General features: G+C 39.0%; 1 protein-coding gene across 4 annotated transcripts in view; it reads left to right on the top strand.

Annotated features, from left to right (window-relative positions):
* The window catches only part of LOC115209594 (protein mono-ADP-ribosyltransferase PARP14-like), a 140,928-nt gene that overhangs the window by 80,415 nt on the left and 44,877 nt on the right, over positions 1-15,636 (top strand). For 3 of the 4 annotated variants that reach the window (XM_029778036.2, XM_036508678.1, XM_036508683.1), the window contains 4 exons: positions 888-1,024; positions 1,306-1,533; positions 2,145-2,372; positions 6,184-6,238. In XM_029778036.2, the coding sequence (XP_029633896.1) occupies positions 888-1,024; positions 1,306-1,533; positions 2,145-2,372; positions 6,184-6,238 (648 nt within the window). The remainder of the gene's footprint in view (positions 1-887; positions 1,025-1,305; positions 1,534-2,144; positions 2,373-6,183; positions 6,239-15,636) is intronic. The other variant, XM_036508689.1, reaches the window with a different exon arrangement.

Below are 15,636 nucleotides of genomic sequence, written 5' to 3' on the forward strand. Positions count from 1 at the left end.
AACCCGACATTAAGATTGTTGAAAAGCCAGGGAACTCCGTCAGATCATAACTATGTAGGATGTACCCCTTTAAGTATACCATATGCACCAATGATAACTGCATGGTATGTAGGATTAGCCCTGGCATTAACTGTAGAACTCGAAATGTAGTTTACAGCATAGAATGCTTAGAAGGTGCTTGTAAGGACATGAACATGACGTACGTAGGGGAGACATCTAGGAGCATAGCTGAAAGACTAAATGAACATTTGAGACAATATGACAACAAAAAGCAGTCCTCCATACTCTACCAACATCCCAAAGACCACCATAGAGGCAACTTGGGTCAACTTGACATCCGCATCTCATCCAAGCAATCAAAAGACCCAACACTCAGACAAATACGGGAGTACGTCCTTATAAATGAAACTTTCCTAATACTAAATAGGAAATATACATGGTAGATATCATACGCCCATACCCATACATAAATACATGCATGCATAGACACACACACACATTGACCCACACACATGCGCACAAACAAACAAAAAGGAACGCAGTGTAAATAACGGACAGAGTCAAGACTATTGAAAAGGTTGCAAGATGCAACGAAAATTTGAACAAAATAAAAAGGAGAAATAAGTGGAAATTTTTGGCAGTGAGTGTGTTAAATTATAAGGCACAAAAAGAAAATGACTCTCCCCAGACACAACAGAATATGCTTCAACACACAAACTCACATAAAGAATCTTGCAAACCAAATCCAAACATGAAATACATATACGGACGTTAAATGATGATGATGATGATGATATATATCTTTGTGAGTGTGTGTGTGTGTGTGTGTGTGTGTGTGTGTGTGTGTATAAAGTGTACATATGTTGATATTTGTTTATTATTTTCAGACACCACATCATCAAACACATCTCTTCCTGGCTCGCAAAAGGAAACCTCTTCTGTGGAGCCCAGAACTAATGAGACATCCGGAGAAAATGCTGGCATCAAAATACAACTATTGATTGATTCAATTTCTAATGCATCTGTGAGTAAATAGATTCACTTAACATATTTACCTTTAATTGTTATTTCATTTCCAAATGAGGAATCATTACAGTTAATTAAAACATTTTCTCAATCAAACTCAAACATTCTATTTCCTTCACATCTGATATCTTGAGTATATCTTTTGCTAACTTTAACAACCTCAAACTTACTACAGCCATTCTGTAGAGCCTTTCTTAACAACAATATCAACTGCAACAATGTATCTCTCTTCTCTCCATGGAATGTTCCTTAGTTGTTTACCATTAATTACTTTTGTAGGTTGATGTCATCGTTAACAGCAGCAATAAAAACCTCCGGCTTAGTGATGGTTCTATCTCCAAATCTATTTTCAATGCTGCTGGTTCACAGATACAAGATGAATGTAACCAGAAATATCCTCGAGGTATTTCTACATCTGAAATTGCCATCACTAAAGGGTATAACCTCAAATGTAAGAATGTATTTCATCTGGCATTACCTTCCTGGGATGAATATTCCTCTGATTCAGTAAGTATCAATCATATTATATTGACTTATTGAAACAGTTAATGTTTGAAGGGAACCTTATGCATGTTGTGTGAGAATCATAAAGCAAATGTCAGCATCCTGTTTAATATTTGTTCTTCCAAGTTATCATTGGAAGGAAGCAGAAGATATCGATGAACAGGACACTTTTATATATAAATAGAAGGGAAAAAGCCTCATGGCCTAACAACAGTTATATGACTGATAAATAAGACTATATTAAAACATATTTCTCTGTTTTACTCTCTGTATTGGTGAGTTTTTCTCTGTCATGGCACGAGCACTAGAGAGGTTGTCATGTCCTCAACAACACTAAAGACTCCTCTTGGGTCTGCATTCTCTCTCTTCATTCACCAACCATTTAACATGGTGGATTGAGTCTGTTTTATTGTAGCAGCAACATGAGTGAGGTTGCCTTGTCTCTTGCAGGACTAAAGAGTGATAGGAATGACAGTTGTGTTTAGAAGTGGTAGGAGTGAGAGGAGTTGTGAGAGGAGGATATATTTATTACAACTTAATGGTTTCTTCCTGTAATAAGAAAATAATTTAATAAAATGTTCATTATCAATTACTAAACAATTATTTTTTATTAGATTCTGGCAAACTTGACTCAAATAATAACCATTTGTCTAGAAAATGCTGAGGAATTGGGAGCAAAAAGTCTTGCATTTCCTATATTAGGAGCTGGGGTATTGAAGTACCCTGTTGAAGAACTACCCAGAACTATGTATGAAGCAGTGAAAAGCTACTCAAATCTAAATTCAAGCCGGATCAAAAACGTTTGCTTTGTGGTTTATCCTCAAGATACAGTAGTAGTAAAGGTTGGTTGATGTATTTATTGTTTGTTGTTTGATGTTGATATTCTTGGAATTTACCAAAAACCAATATTCCGCAATAAAGAAAAGAAAATAGAAACGATCCTCACTTACAGCCCTTGTTCCATACTTTCATGGGTGCAACATTTTGACTGGCTCCAATGAGCCACAAGGGTTTATTGAACCCCAGTGTCTGCTTTGGCATGGTTTCTATGGCTGGATGCCATTCCTAATGCCAACCACTTCACAGCATGTCCTGGGTACCTTTCTTCATGCTACCTTTAATGCTGTTCATCATATCTTGTTGTGCTTTATCCTTTCATTATACCATTTCCCATCACCAAATTCTTGCTTCTGAAATATTCCATTGTAACATTTGAAGCTAAGAATGTGTTGCTTGTTGTTGTTGTTGTATTTATTGTTGGACCCTGAGTCAGTTCTGATTCTGCAGACTGAAGGTCAAAGATGCTTGTATGTCTTTCTTCTCTTCTTTTCTTCCTCCTCCTCTTCCAAGCTGCCACAGCCAAGATACATTTCACAAACGCCAAACCAGTTACCTCTGTCCCCCTTCCCCCTTTCTCTCCATTTCTGGTTCTGGGACTCTTGCAATAACATCAGTTGTAATTGGGTGGAACTTTCTCCCTATCCAAGTATGGAAATCTCCAAAATCTAACATCTGATATGGTCAACGGTTCAGCAAAATAGCCTTGGTCAGCAAACCCTATACTTTATTGAGCATCAAAAGCCAGGATGGATGGAATATGTCCACAAATTTCCTCTTTGGTCCAGTGCCCTTTAAAAAGCCTGGTGAATTTACCATCAAGGTGATGTTGAAGCTCTTTACACTTGACCCTGACAAGCCTTGTCCACTTTGAAATATTCAATTTCCAGATGTTCTGAAGAATGTTTCAAGTAATCCAAGTTGTTTCCATTGTGCATGAAGAAGTCCCAAATAAAGACCCAAGATACATTCTCTAGCTAAGACTTCCCACATTTATTCACAAAACACTATAAGGTAGCAAGGTATGATGTGAGAGAGATTTGGCTGTTAATTTTAGCAGATCAAGTGACCACGTAAAGACCTCTTTCTTTGGTTCTTCTTGCAACTGTTCTTCATTCCCATGCAGTCAGTTATTAGTGTGAGGTAATATTTATCCCCGTTTAAACAAGGATGTTCCCTGAGAACCAACTTTACTATGGTAATTGCCATGAGAGAAACCCTCACAGGCTTTTTGGAATGCCCTCTTCTTCATATCAGTAGCAAAAAGATAAATCTTCAGCACCAAGGCCACCAGTTCATGTGATTTCCACCTTGTTTGAACTTATCGATGATGGACAATCGACTGCTAGAGACAGCAGTAATTCATCTCCCCTCCAGCGTTATATAGATTGACACTCCCTAGTGCTCATGTGTCCATCATTGACAAGGTCAAACAAGGTGGATATTATGTGATCTTGCTGTCCCAGTGCTGGAGGTAGTAGGGAATTATCTTGCCCCAAAAATCCAATGTTAGGGTTTAGCTCATGGCATCTACCACAGTAAAGTTTGTACTAACAGGACAGCCATGTTTAAGTGGGGATGAAATATTGCATCTCTTGGCTTTACTACTGCCTCTGTCACTAATGTGCTTATGCATCAAATTTCTATAGAGCTGTGTAAACAAATATTAACACCTTGCATATATATATATATATACATACACACAATATCTGTGTGTGTGTGTGTGTACTCATCACATTCCTTTTGTCTACTCATGCATGTCTATATATATATATATATATACACTGTGTCCCAAATTTGAAGCAACTATCTTTTTTCAATTTTGCCAAAGCCAAATATTGTTATATTTCGGTTCAGAGCATTACAATGCAATGGTAAGTGAAACACAATTATGACTCTAACACATTTATTCAATACGACCACCTCTGTTTCAAGACACAGATGCTACTCTAGGTGAAAATGCTACACATGCAGCACACAACTGTTCTTGTGGAACCAAAGCCCATTCCTGGTGCAGTATTGTCTCCAGAGCATTGAGCAAAACTTGGGGAGTTCTCAAGACCAAATTGGGCCAAACAGAAAAACCCAATGGATTGAGATTGGGGCCTCTTGAGGACCATATGTCCTTGACTAACAATGACGGAATGTCTTTCTGAATCCACTGTTGTGTCTATTTGGAGCTGTGGGATGGTGCCAAGTCCAGTTGTAAGCTCTAACGTATGCCATGAAAGTGCTCATTCACCCAGGGAAGCAGTTAAACTTCTAGAATGTCACTAATGTTATTTTTTATGTTAATTTTAACATCTGAGGGCACAAAAATGAAGGGAGACCTTCCTGTGGCTTTCACAGCCACCCAAACCATAACTGATTGTAGATTATGACATCGATTTATAAGTCTATCCTTGACAGAACCAGATACACTCAAAATGTCGGTTGTTCTGATGGTTTACTGTTTGTTTGATGTCAAATTTCTTTACAACAGGGAACACCAGATTATGGGGCGTGTAATCATTGAGAGGAAGTAGGAGATCCTGTAGTTGCTAGCGATATTTGCTCCACAGACTGGTCTTGTTGGTGGTCCCACCGCAGGATCAGTAGTTACTTTGTGGTCCTTACAAAGTCCAGACAGCGTTGGGATACTGTTGTTCCAGGCTTGGAAATTGTTGGCCATGCATTTCTGAGATCCAAGAACAATTGTCCACATCATCATGTGGGCGTTGGGGGACCTTTTCTCTCTCCTCATGCACCTGTAAAGTTGTTATTTTCGTATTGGCAATGTGAGGTTGCATTGCCTGGATGTAGTTCGGTAAGCTGTCTATTGACATCCTGCCAGAATTATTTGTCGGAAGGCATACCATTTCTCTGTTCCTCATGCACTGAATCAGTCTACATAGGCCACATGTGGGTTTATACCCGAGTTGTTGGACCTCTGTCTGATTCTATTTCTGTCTCTTAGTGTATAGTTCTAAAATCTAGGTTTGGTCCTAGCTATAGTGAACTGTGCTTCCATGTGGTCATTAGTATGTCTTGGGATGTAGACCCTTAAATACTTCGAAATCAAAGTTGGGTGCACATGGTGGATATGTACCCCACCTACTCCCATACATTAAATAAGCCTTCAAGCAGTCTATTCATATGCTAGAAATAACAGCCAAATCTCACACAAACTCTTTTCCACACATTTTTTAATAAATTTTTTTACATGTGCTATTCATATGGCCTAGAAGTCGATTATATTGGAATTTTTTCGGAGAAAGCTATTTGTAGGGGTGGGTATGAGTTTTGACAAAAATCCCAAACTGGTTGGATATGTTTCTCGGCGATAAAATTTCAGAGAAATTTCCCATGGTAAAAAGAGGTATTATTAATACTGTATGGCAAAAAGTTTTTATTTTTTATGCAACTGAAAGTGTTGGAAATTTCCAAAGTGTTTTATTTTTTTTCTACAAAATGAAATTTGAAAGAACATTTACAAAAAATATGAGTACTGAAATAACAGGAAGTCTTTCCTGGATCTTGAATATTTTTAAACGTACAGCGTGGAAGATGAAACTGTGTTTACAGAGATAATGAATTAGATAGAATAATGAAATGAACTAATAAGGTAATTATGGTATGTGCTGAAAAAGAGAGGTTTAGATGTGCTCAGTTGAAAAACAAGATTGCTTGTCTGAATATCTGAATTTCTACTCTTGTTGGTGAGGTCTTAAAATGAGTAAATTTAAAACAATATTCATCCATTGTAATTAACAGAAATTAATTAGGATATTATGTCTTTGCTTGAGTGATGATAAATTAATTGTTTACTTCTAACAGAAATTTGAAGAATATTTCCAAGGAAACACAACAGGTAGTTCAACTGCATCATCAGGTAAATACTTTCTTTTTATTTATCTTAAATTTTATTTAGGAAAAAACAAGTGTCTCTTTTCATCATCATCGTCATCGTCACCATCTTCGTCGTCATCGCCACTGTCATCATCATCATCATCATCATTATTCAGAAGGTGAGCTGGTAGAATCATTAGCATGTTGGGCATTTTGTCTGTCTTAACGTTCTGAGTTCAAATTCCACCTTTCATCCTTTCAGGGACAATGAAATAAGTACCAGTTACACACTGGGATCAGTGTAATCAAGAATCCCCTCCTCCAAAACTTCAGGCCTTGTGAGTTTAATAAAAAAGAGTATTATCTTTATTATTATTGAGTGAGAGAGTAATGCATGCCAACAAAGTGACCGTGGGGTACAAATATACAAAGTCCAGTATACCCATCATAACTACCCGTCTGATAAGGGTACACCTGGCACATGCATCACGACCATATGTGTGTGACATTATGATCTCATAACAAGATAAACAGTGCATGACCCTTGCAGGTGGGGCCCAGTTAGAAATTCCTTCAGATCGAGAAGCCCATATAGCTCAAAAGGTTACTGAATAAGGTTTGTTTAAGGATGTTGAATGAAACACTTATATTTCCAAAGGGGAATTATTCAATACCCCAAAAATTCCCTTTCAACACATGGCTATGATGCTCCCCCACTACTTCTGCTCATGATCAGAGATGCACATACCATCAGCCACTAAGGGACATACTCAACTGGTTATGGTCAAACAACTAACAAGCAAATCTGTGGTATTGAGCTGAATATTTGCTGTAACCCATCTTTCATACCAAGAAAAAACAATGTGGATGATAACACTTCCAATCAGTTAAGATCAGAAGCTACGAGAGCCACTGCCTGGTACTGCATCATTATTATTATTATTATTATTATTATTATTATTCAGTAGTTTTATTTTTATAGCGGGCTTTCACTTCACTACCAAGCGCAGCTCTGTGTGCCTTGGGTATGTGCTGTGATTTGTTGTGATGCTCTGATGGTTATTGTATGGAAAGTGTTCTGCGTAGGATGTGTGCAGTGCCTAGTAGTGCAATTTTCTGTATGTTATATGTGTTTGTAAGTCCTGGTGTTTTTGTTATGTATTTGTCTGAATATTTTTTTATCATGCCTAATGCACCTACTATGATAGGAATTGTTTCTGTTTTCAGGTTCCACATTCTAGTTACCTCTATTTCCAGGTCTTTGTATTTTGAGAGTTTCTCCATTTCTTTTAGAGACACATTGTCATCTGCCAGTATTGATACATCAATTAGAAAGCATTTTTTTTCTTCATTATCTCTGACAACTATATCTGGTCTGTTGGCCTTAATTTCTCTATCTGTGTGTATCGGCATATCCCAGAGTATGGTTGCTTTCTCGTTTTCTGTGACCTTTTCTGGTGTGTGCCTATACCATCTTTTTTCTGTTGTTATTCCATAATGTTGGCATAGCTTCCAATGTATGTAGGTTCCAACTCTGTCATGTCTGTGAATATATTCCTTCTTAGCCAGGACTGGGCAGCTAGAGATAATATGATTTATTGTTTCTTGTCCATCTCCACATATTCTGCAGTTACTTGTAATATTTCTTTTCATTACATGTTTTTGGTAATTTCTGGTGGGGAGGCTTTGGTCTTGTGCTGCAATTAAAAATCCCTCTGTTTCTGCTTTGAGTCCTGAGCTTCTCAACCATTGCTAGGATTTTTCTTTGTCTATTTCTTTTGCGTTTAGTTTAGTGCAGTATTTACCACGAAGGGGCTTTTCTTGCCATCGTTTTATCATGGCTCGTTGCTGTTCTATTTTTAGTTTGGATTTCATTTGTTTTATAGCTTTTGTTGTTTCTTCATCATCTTCTTCTTCTTTGTGTTTATTAGGTGGTATGATTTCTTGTTTGTATTTGTCAGCTTCCTTAAATACTGAGAACAGTTTTTTGTTTTGCTCGTGTTTTGCTGCTATCTGGATCAGTTTTCCTTCCTTCTGAAGTAGGTATTTTTGCAGTCCTATGGTGGTTATTTTATAGTAGTTTTCCAGCTGTATAAGGCCTCTACCACCTTCTATACATTGTATATATAGTCTTTCTATGTCAGATTTTGGGTGATGCATCCTAGATCCTGTCAGTATTTTTCTTGTTTTCCTATCTATTTTGGACAGTTCATTTCGTGTCCAGTTAAGGATATTGTAGCTGTAACTTATAACTGGGACAGCTAAAGTGTTGATACCTATTATCTTGTTTTTAGCATTGAGCTCTGTTTTTAGTATTGATCTAACTCGTCTATAATATTCTTTTTTTATTTTCTCTTTCATTTGTGTGTGTTGTGTCTTATCTAGTTCATGGATTCCTAAGTATTTGTAAGTTTGGCTTTGGTCTAATTCTTTTATTTCATTGGTTTTATCTAGTGTGATGTTGTTACTCTTAACTAGTTTTCCTCTTTTCATGGTTACTTTGGCGCATTTTTCTAATCCAAATTTCATATCTATTTCTTTGGTAAATCCATGAACTGTCTTTAATAGTGTTTCCAGCTGTTTGTCATTTGCAGCGTATAGTTTTAGGTCATCCATATATAAAAGGTGGCTGATCGTTTTGCCGTAACATTTATATCCGCATCCAGTTCTATTTAGCATATCAGATAGAGGTGACAGTGCCAAGCAGAAAAGGAGTGGAGAGAGCGTGTCTCCCTGGAATATTCCTCTTCTAATGGGGATGTCTTTGGTTTTCATGAGTCCCTCTTTTGTTATTATTATTATTATTATTATTATTATTATTATTATTACTATTATCATTATTGAAGAAGGGTCTGGAAGCTTAAAGACCCTGCGAATGGACAGAGATTTAGAGATATGTTACTTGAAGCCTTTGACGAAATGGAAGGGGGTATAGCTACGCATGGGGTAGAAGACAACTGGGCGCTTCTGAGGGACAACCTGCTGAAAGCCGCTGACCAGATCTGTGGCTGGTGCAAAGTCCCCTTAAGACCCAAAATAACGTGGTGGTGGAACAATATTGTTGACAGGGCTATTAGACAAAAGAAACAGGCTTGGAAGGCCTGGAAGAATGGTGGTAGCAGGGAAGTGTATCAGACTGCCAGAAGGGAAGCTAGGAGACAGGTCTATCTAGCCAGAGGGGAGGCAGATAAGGAAAAAATTTGCCAATGTCCTGCGCCGTGAGGATGAAAGACTTGAGGTATTTTGTGTTGCAAGGCAGTGTGTGAGAGAGAATCGTGACGTGGTAGGAGAGAAATGTGTTCGCAAGGATGACGGTTCACTTGCGCTAAATGAGGATGCAAAGAGAGAGGCTTGGAGACGCCACTATGAAAGGTTGCTGAATGAGGAAAATGAATGGGATAAAGAGAGTCTCCCGAATGTCGACCCAACAGAGGGACCAGCAATCCGAGTTAACAGTTCCTTAGTAGATAAGGCAATTAGAAGCATGAAAACAGGGAAAGCCCCAGGCCCATCAGGAATTACTGCAGAGATGCTCAAAATATCTGGTAGTGTGGGCTATAGCTTAGTCACCCGTATAGTTAACTGGGTGATACACGAAGGAGTCATACCCAATGACTGGTGTAGCAGCATAATAGTCAACTGCTACAAAGGTAAAGGTGACGCCCTAGATACAAATAACTACAGGGGTATCAAGCTGCTGGATCAGGTAATGAAGGTTACGGAGAGGGTTATAGCCAAATTAATTACAGAGAGAGTTAGCTTAGATGATATGCAGTTTGGGTTCATGCCAGGGAAAAGTACTACTGATGCTATATTCCTGGTAAGACAGCTGCAGGAGAAATATCTAGCCAAAGATAAGCCCTTGTACCTGGCTTTTGTTGACTTGGAGAAAGCCTTTGACAGGGTCCCCCGATCCCTTATCTGGTGATCAATGAGGAAACTAGGGATAGATGAATGGTTAGTGAGAGCTGTGCGAGCCATGTACAGAGACGCTGCTAGTAAGGTGAGGGTTGGCAATGAGTACAGTGAAGAATTCCGGGTAGAGGTTGGGGTCCACCAAGGTTCAGTCCTCAGTCCCCTCCTATTTATCATAGTCCTCCAGGCAATAACGGAGGAATTCAAGACAGGATGCCCCTGGGAGCTCCTCTATGCTGATGACCTTGCTCTAATTGCTGAGTCACTATCAGAACTGGAGGAGAAGTTTCAGGTGTGGAAACAAGGATTAGAATCGAAGGGCCTTAGAATCAACCTAGCCAAAACCAAAGTCCTAATAAGTAGGAAGGTGGACCATTCACAAACGACTTCAGGTAGATGGCCCTGCTTGATCTGTAAAAAAGGTGTAGGTAGAAACTCTATAAGGTGCACCAAGTGTAAGCTATGGACACATAAGAGGTGCAGCAATGTCAAAGGAAGGCTAACTAGGAAAATAGTTTTTGTCTGTGGCAGATGCTCAGGAGCAATAAACACTGGAAATGTGCAGAGACCAACTTCTACCACGTTCCAGGGAGACAAACTAGAAATAGTTGATAGCTTCTGCTACCTAGAAGACCAAGTCAGTAGCGGGGGTGGGTGTGCTGAAAGTGTAACTGCTAGAGTAAGAATAGCCTGGGCAAAGTTTAGAGAGCTCTTACCCCTGCTGGTGACAAAAGGCCTCTCGCTCAGAGTAAAAGGCAGACTGTATGATGCATGTGTACGAACAGCCATGCTACATGGTAGTGAATCATGGGCCGTGACTGCTGAGGATATGCGTAAGCTCGCAAGAAATGAAGCCAGTATGCTCCGATGGATGTGTAATGTCAGTGTTCATAATCGTCAGAGTGTAAGTACCTTGAGAGAAAAGTTGAACCTAAGAAGCGTCAGTTGTGGTGTGCAAGAGAGACGGCTGCGCTGGTATGGTCATGTGACGAGAATGGCTGAAGATAGTTGTTTGCAAAAGTGCTACACCCTAGCAGTTGAGGGAACCTGTGGAAGAGGTAGACCCAGGAAAACCTGGGACGAGGTGGTGAAGCACGACCTTCAACTTTAGGTCTCACCAAGGAAATGACTAGAGACCGAGACCTATGGAAGTATGCTGTACATGAGAAGACCCGGCAAGACTAGTCAGGCCATAACCCGTGGCCCCTACCTGGGACGTAGTCAGTCCACCTGTGCATACCTTCCTTCTTGTGACACTTGTGAAGACCTGCTGAGGCAAGTGAAAATCAAATCAAAATAGATGAACATCAATGGAATTTGTATCTTTGTGGTACCAGTGCTGGTGGCACACAAGAAAACCATCCGAACGTGGCCGTAGCCAGTACCGCATCGACTGGCCATCGTGCTGTGGGCACATAACAAACACCATCCGATCGTGGCCGTTCGCCAGCCTCATCTGGCACCTGTGTCGGTGGCACATAAAAACACCATCCGAAGACCCGGCAAGACTAGTCAGGCCATAACCCGTGGCCCCTACCTGGGACGTAGTCAGTCCACCTGTGCATACCTTCCTTCTTGTGACACTTGTGAAGACCTGTTGAGGCAAGTGAAAATCAAAACAAATCAAAATAGATGAACATCAATGGAATTTGTATCTTTGTGGTACCAGTGCCGGTGGCACACAAGAAAACCATCCGAACGTGGCCGTAGCCAGTACCGCATCGACTGGCCTCCGTGCTGTGGGCACGTAACAAACACCATCCGATCGTGGCCGTTCGCCAGCCTCATCTGGCACCTGTGTCGGTGGCACATAAAAACACCATCCGAGCGTGGCCGTCTGCCAGCCTCGTCTGGCACCTATGTCGGTGGCACATAAAAAACACCATCCGAGCGTGGCCGTTCGCCAGCCTCGTCTGGCACCTGTGTCGGTGGCACATAAAATCACCCACTACACTCTCGGAGTGGTTGGCGTTAGGAAGGGCATCCAGCTGTTGGAACACTGCCAGATCTGACTGGCCTGGTGCAGCCTTCGGGCTCCCCAGACCCCAGTTGAACCGTCCAACCCATGCTAGCATGGAAAGCGGACTTTAAATGATGATGATGATGATGATGATGATGATTATTATTATTATTGTTATGATTATTATCATTATTATTATTATTATTATTATTATTATTATTATTTTTATTATTATTAATATCATCATCATCATCATCTTCTTCTTCTTCTTCTTCTTCTTCTTCTTCTTCTTCTTCTTCTTCTTCTTTCAATTTCATTTCCATTCCTTGCCAAGTGTCTTCCCAACATCTAGGACAAAAAGGTTCACTTTGTACATGTGGTAGGCCATTAAAATAAACACACCATTTACAAAGTCATATAAAAAAGGGGAAAAAAGAAAAAAAAAGTAAACAAGGAAAATAAAAGGAAAAAGGAAATAAAATTCACAGTGGCAATTCTCTTCTCAGTGTGTGTGATGTGGCAGTTAAAACAATCTTAACAAAAATTTAAAAAATAAACAAAGAAAATAAAGGGAAAAAAAGAAAGAAAATTCACAGCGATGATGCTCTTCTCAATACGTGAGACCAGTTACCAGTTAAGACAATCTTTTGCACCTCCTGCATGGATGGTAAGCCAAGGATCATTCTTAAATAATTTTCATTTCCCTTTTTGATCATTCCAAGTGCTCCTACAATGACTGGTATTGTAGACATCTTGAGATGCGACATCTTTTTGATTTCAATCAGCAGATCTTTATATTTTCTGAACTTATCAAATTCTTTTGCCGAGATATCATAGACACAAAGTACGCTCACGTCAATCAATAAACAGACTTTATTGTTTTGGTCTTTCACAACAATTTCTGGTTTATTAGCTTTGATGGTCACATCTGTACATACTGGGAAGTCCCAAAGAATCGTTACATTTTCTCCCTCTCTAACAGCCTCAGGGTGGTGCTTGTACCATTTGTCAGCAATTTTGATTTTATGATACTGATACATTATCCAAAGTAGATATTGGCCAACACTGTTGTGTCTTGATCTCTACTCTACAGGTGGTAAAAACCTTGGATCGAGAGATTAGGTGGTCCACTGTTTCAATCCCATCCTTGCAGTATTGGCACTTTTGGTCTACACCATTTTTTATCACATTGGCTTGATAGTTCCAGGTCAATAATCTCTGCTCTTGGGCAGCCAAGATAAACCTTCACTCTCTGCCGTTAGCCCTGAGCTTCTGGTCTACATCAGCTTGTTTGCTATGGGCCACATATTTGCCATGCTGGGGTTTTTGTTCCCACCAATCAACCAATTGTTCAAACGCATTTTGCTTTCCTATTGGTTTCACCTTCTTTGCAACTAGAGTTGTTGCACTTCCCTCATGCTGTTCAATTTATGTATAAACTCACTTGAACATTTTTTGCTCTCCTTCATTACAGAAGGAAGCTTCTTATGTCTTTCATGCTTTTCAATGAGATTTAGCATCCATTTATTAGATGTTTCAAGATATTTCGCCAGTCCAGTTGTGATGGTTTTGTAGGAGATTTCAAATCGAACCAAGCCTTGACCTCCTTGAGCTCTGGGTATGTAAAGACAATCTGCATCTGCCATTGGTTGGTGCATCTTTTTGCAACTCGGCAACTCAAGGATTTTCCTGTCAATCTTCCTTATTTCGCTCATATTCCAGTTCAACACATTGAAACTGTAAATAACAACCGGAACTGCTAAGGATTTCATAGCTAACACTTTGTTACGTGTATTTAACTCAGATTTTAGGACTGCTTGAACTCACCTTTACCATTCCTTCTCTATCATTCTTGCATGCTGAATGCCAGAACCCTCATTTATTCCGAGGTATTTGTAAGTTTCTTCTGCTCGAGTTCTTCTATGACTGTGGCAACATCCAACTCTACTGAATGTGAGGTCTTCAGTTTCCCTTTCTGGAAAGTAACCCTGGCACACTTATCAAAACCAAATTCCATCCTGATGTCATCACTAAATGCTTTCACAGTATGTAGCAGTCCTTTAAGCTCATTATCGTCTTTGCCACAGAGTTTTAAGTCATCCATATAAAACAGATGACTTGTTTTCTTGTCCCCAATTTTATATTCATACCCTGTTCTGTTGAATTCATCTGTAAGGGGTATTAGGGCTATGCAGAAAATTGAAGATGAAAGTAATTTTTTGTTGCAGTGTTTCTTTTGCTGAAAGCAGTTCTTCTCTTGGTGAGAATTTATGTTTTCTCTTCATCTTTCTTCCTTTTCTGGTTTGTTCATCGTTTCCACAGATGAGTTCATTCAATATTGATATTTCATTTCTCTTTATTTCAATCTCTTTTTCAATTTTACTTTTCCAGTTTGGAATTCTTCTCAGGTTTGTATTTCTTGGTTTTTCTCAGAGGCATACAACTGGCTTCAATTGTCTTAGCAGCTGCATAAATCATTTCATTTAATTCAGTGAGATCTGGTTTTAGTTCTTGTATAATTTCATTTGTTACATAGTTTCCAATTTTAATTTGTTTTCTATTTTGGATTACATTTGAGAATTTATGAAGGGGTTCTCTATTATGCATATTGTTGTGTCTTGCAACTGCAAGGTTATTCAAGATTTTCTGCTTCAGTTCTATCATAGACTCTCTATGTTCTTCAGTAAAGGTGCAGTCTTCAAACACTGTTTCTTTACCACTTACCTTGTTATCTTTCTCAGGTTCATTGCAATTTATTTCTCCAGACATTTGCGTATTCTGGTCAGATGGCAGTCTTTTAATGGAGACTCGTGTAGAGTTGCTCTCTTCGTCTGGTTCTTCATTTCCTTGTTGTCTTATATTTAAGTCTTTTTTCTGCTGTGCACTTGATTGTGGTTATTTCACTATCTGTGAGTCTTTTATTTCTGAAGATATCCCTCCTAACATTTGCTAACTTGTTTTCCTCCAAATATAGTCTGTTGTCTTGATTTCGTGTTCTCCATATTTGATAAGAGCACATGGTGTGTTTCATTTCAGATGGCCAGCCTAATGCATAATACTAGGTATACATTACTTCTGTATGCTCTTCTTGGGTCCATTCTGTCTGTGGTGGTGGACTTGGAGGGCTTGAGTTGGGGCAGTTCCCATTCAAGTGACCATCCAGGTTCATATTCAGAGAAGGGTTTGTGCCAGTGTGTCTTTATAAGATTGTTTGTTATGATGTGTTATTTTTATGGGGCTATGCATTTAAATGCCTTTTTTTAATTTTAGCATAGTTAACTGTGTATAAGTTGTTTCCAGAAGGCTATTTAATTTAATAAAATATTGTCTAAAGTTACTTCATTAATTATACTTATTTACTTTATATTTCTAACAAACAAAACTATAAAAAGAAATTATCGATATTATAATCAATGTCTTAAATTTAGAAGAGGATATCTATAAGGTGTTGACTTGTTCGGTCAAACTGATATTTGGCTAATACAATTTTTACATGCAATATTCCTTACGGAAGATTTAAAAGGACAGGAGTGGCTGTGTGGTAAGTAGCTTGTTTACCAACCACA

This window comes from Octopus sinensis, linkage group LG1 (assembly GCF_006345805.1).
Source record: "Octopus sinensis linkage group LG1, ASM634580v1, whole genome shotgun sequence".
Classification (NCBI taxonomy): domain Eukaryota; kingdom Metazoa; phylum Mollusca; class Cephalopoda; order Octopoda; family Octopodidae; genus Octopus; species Octopus sinensis.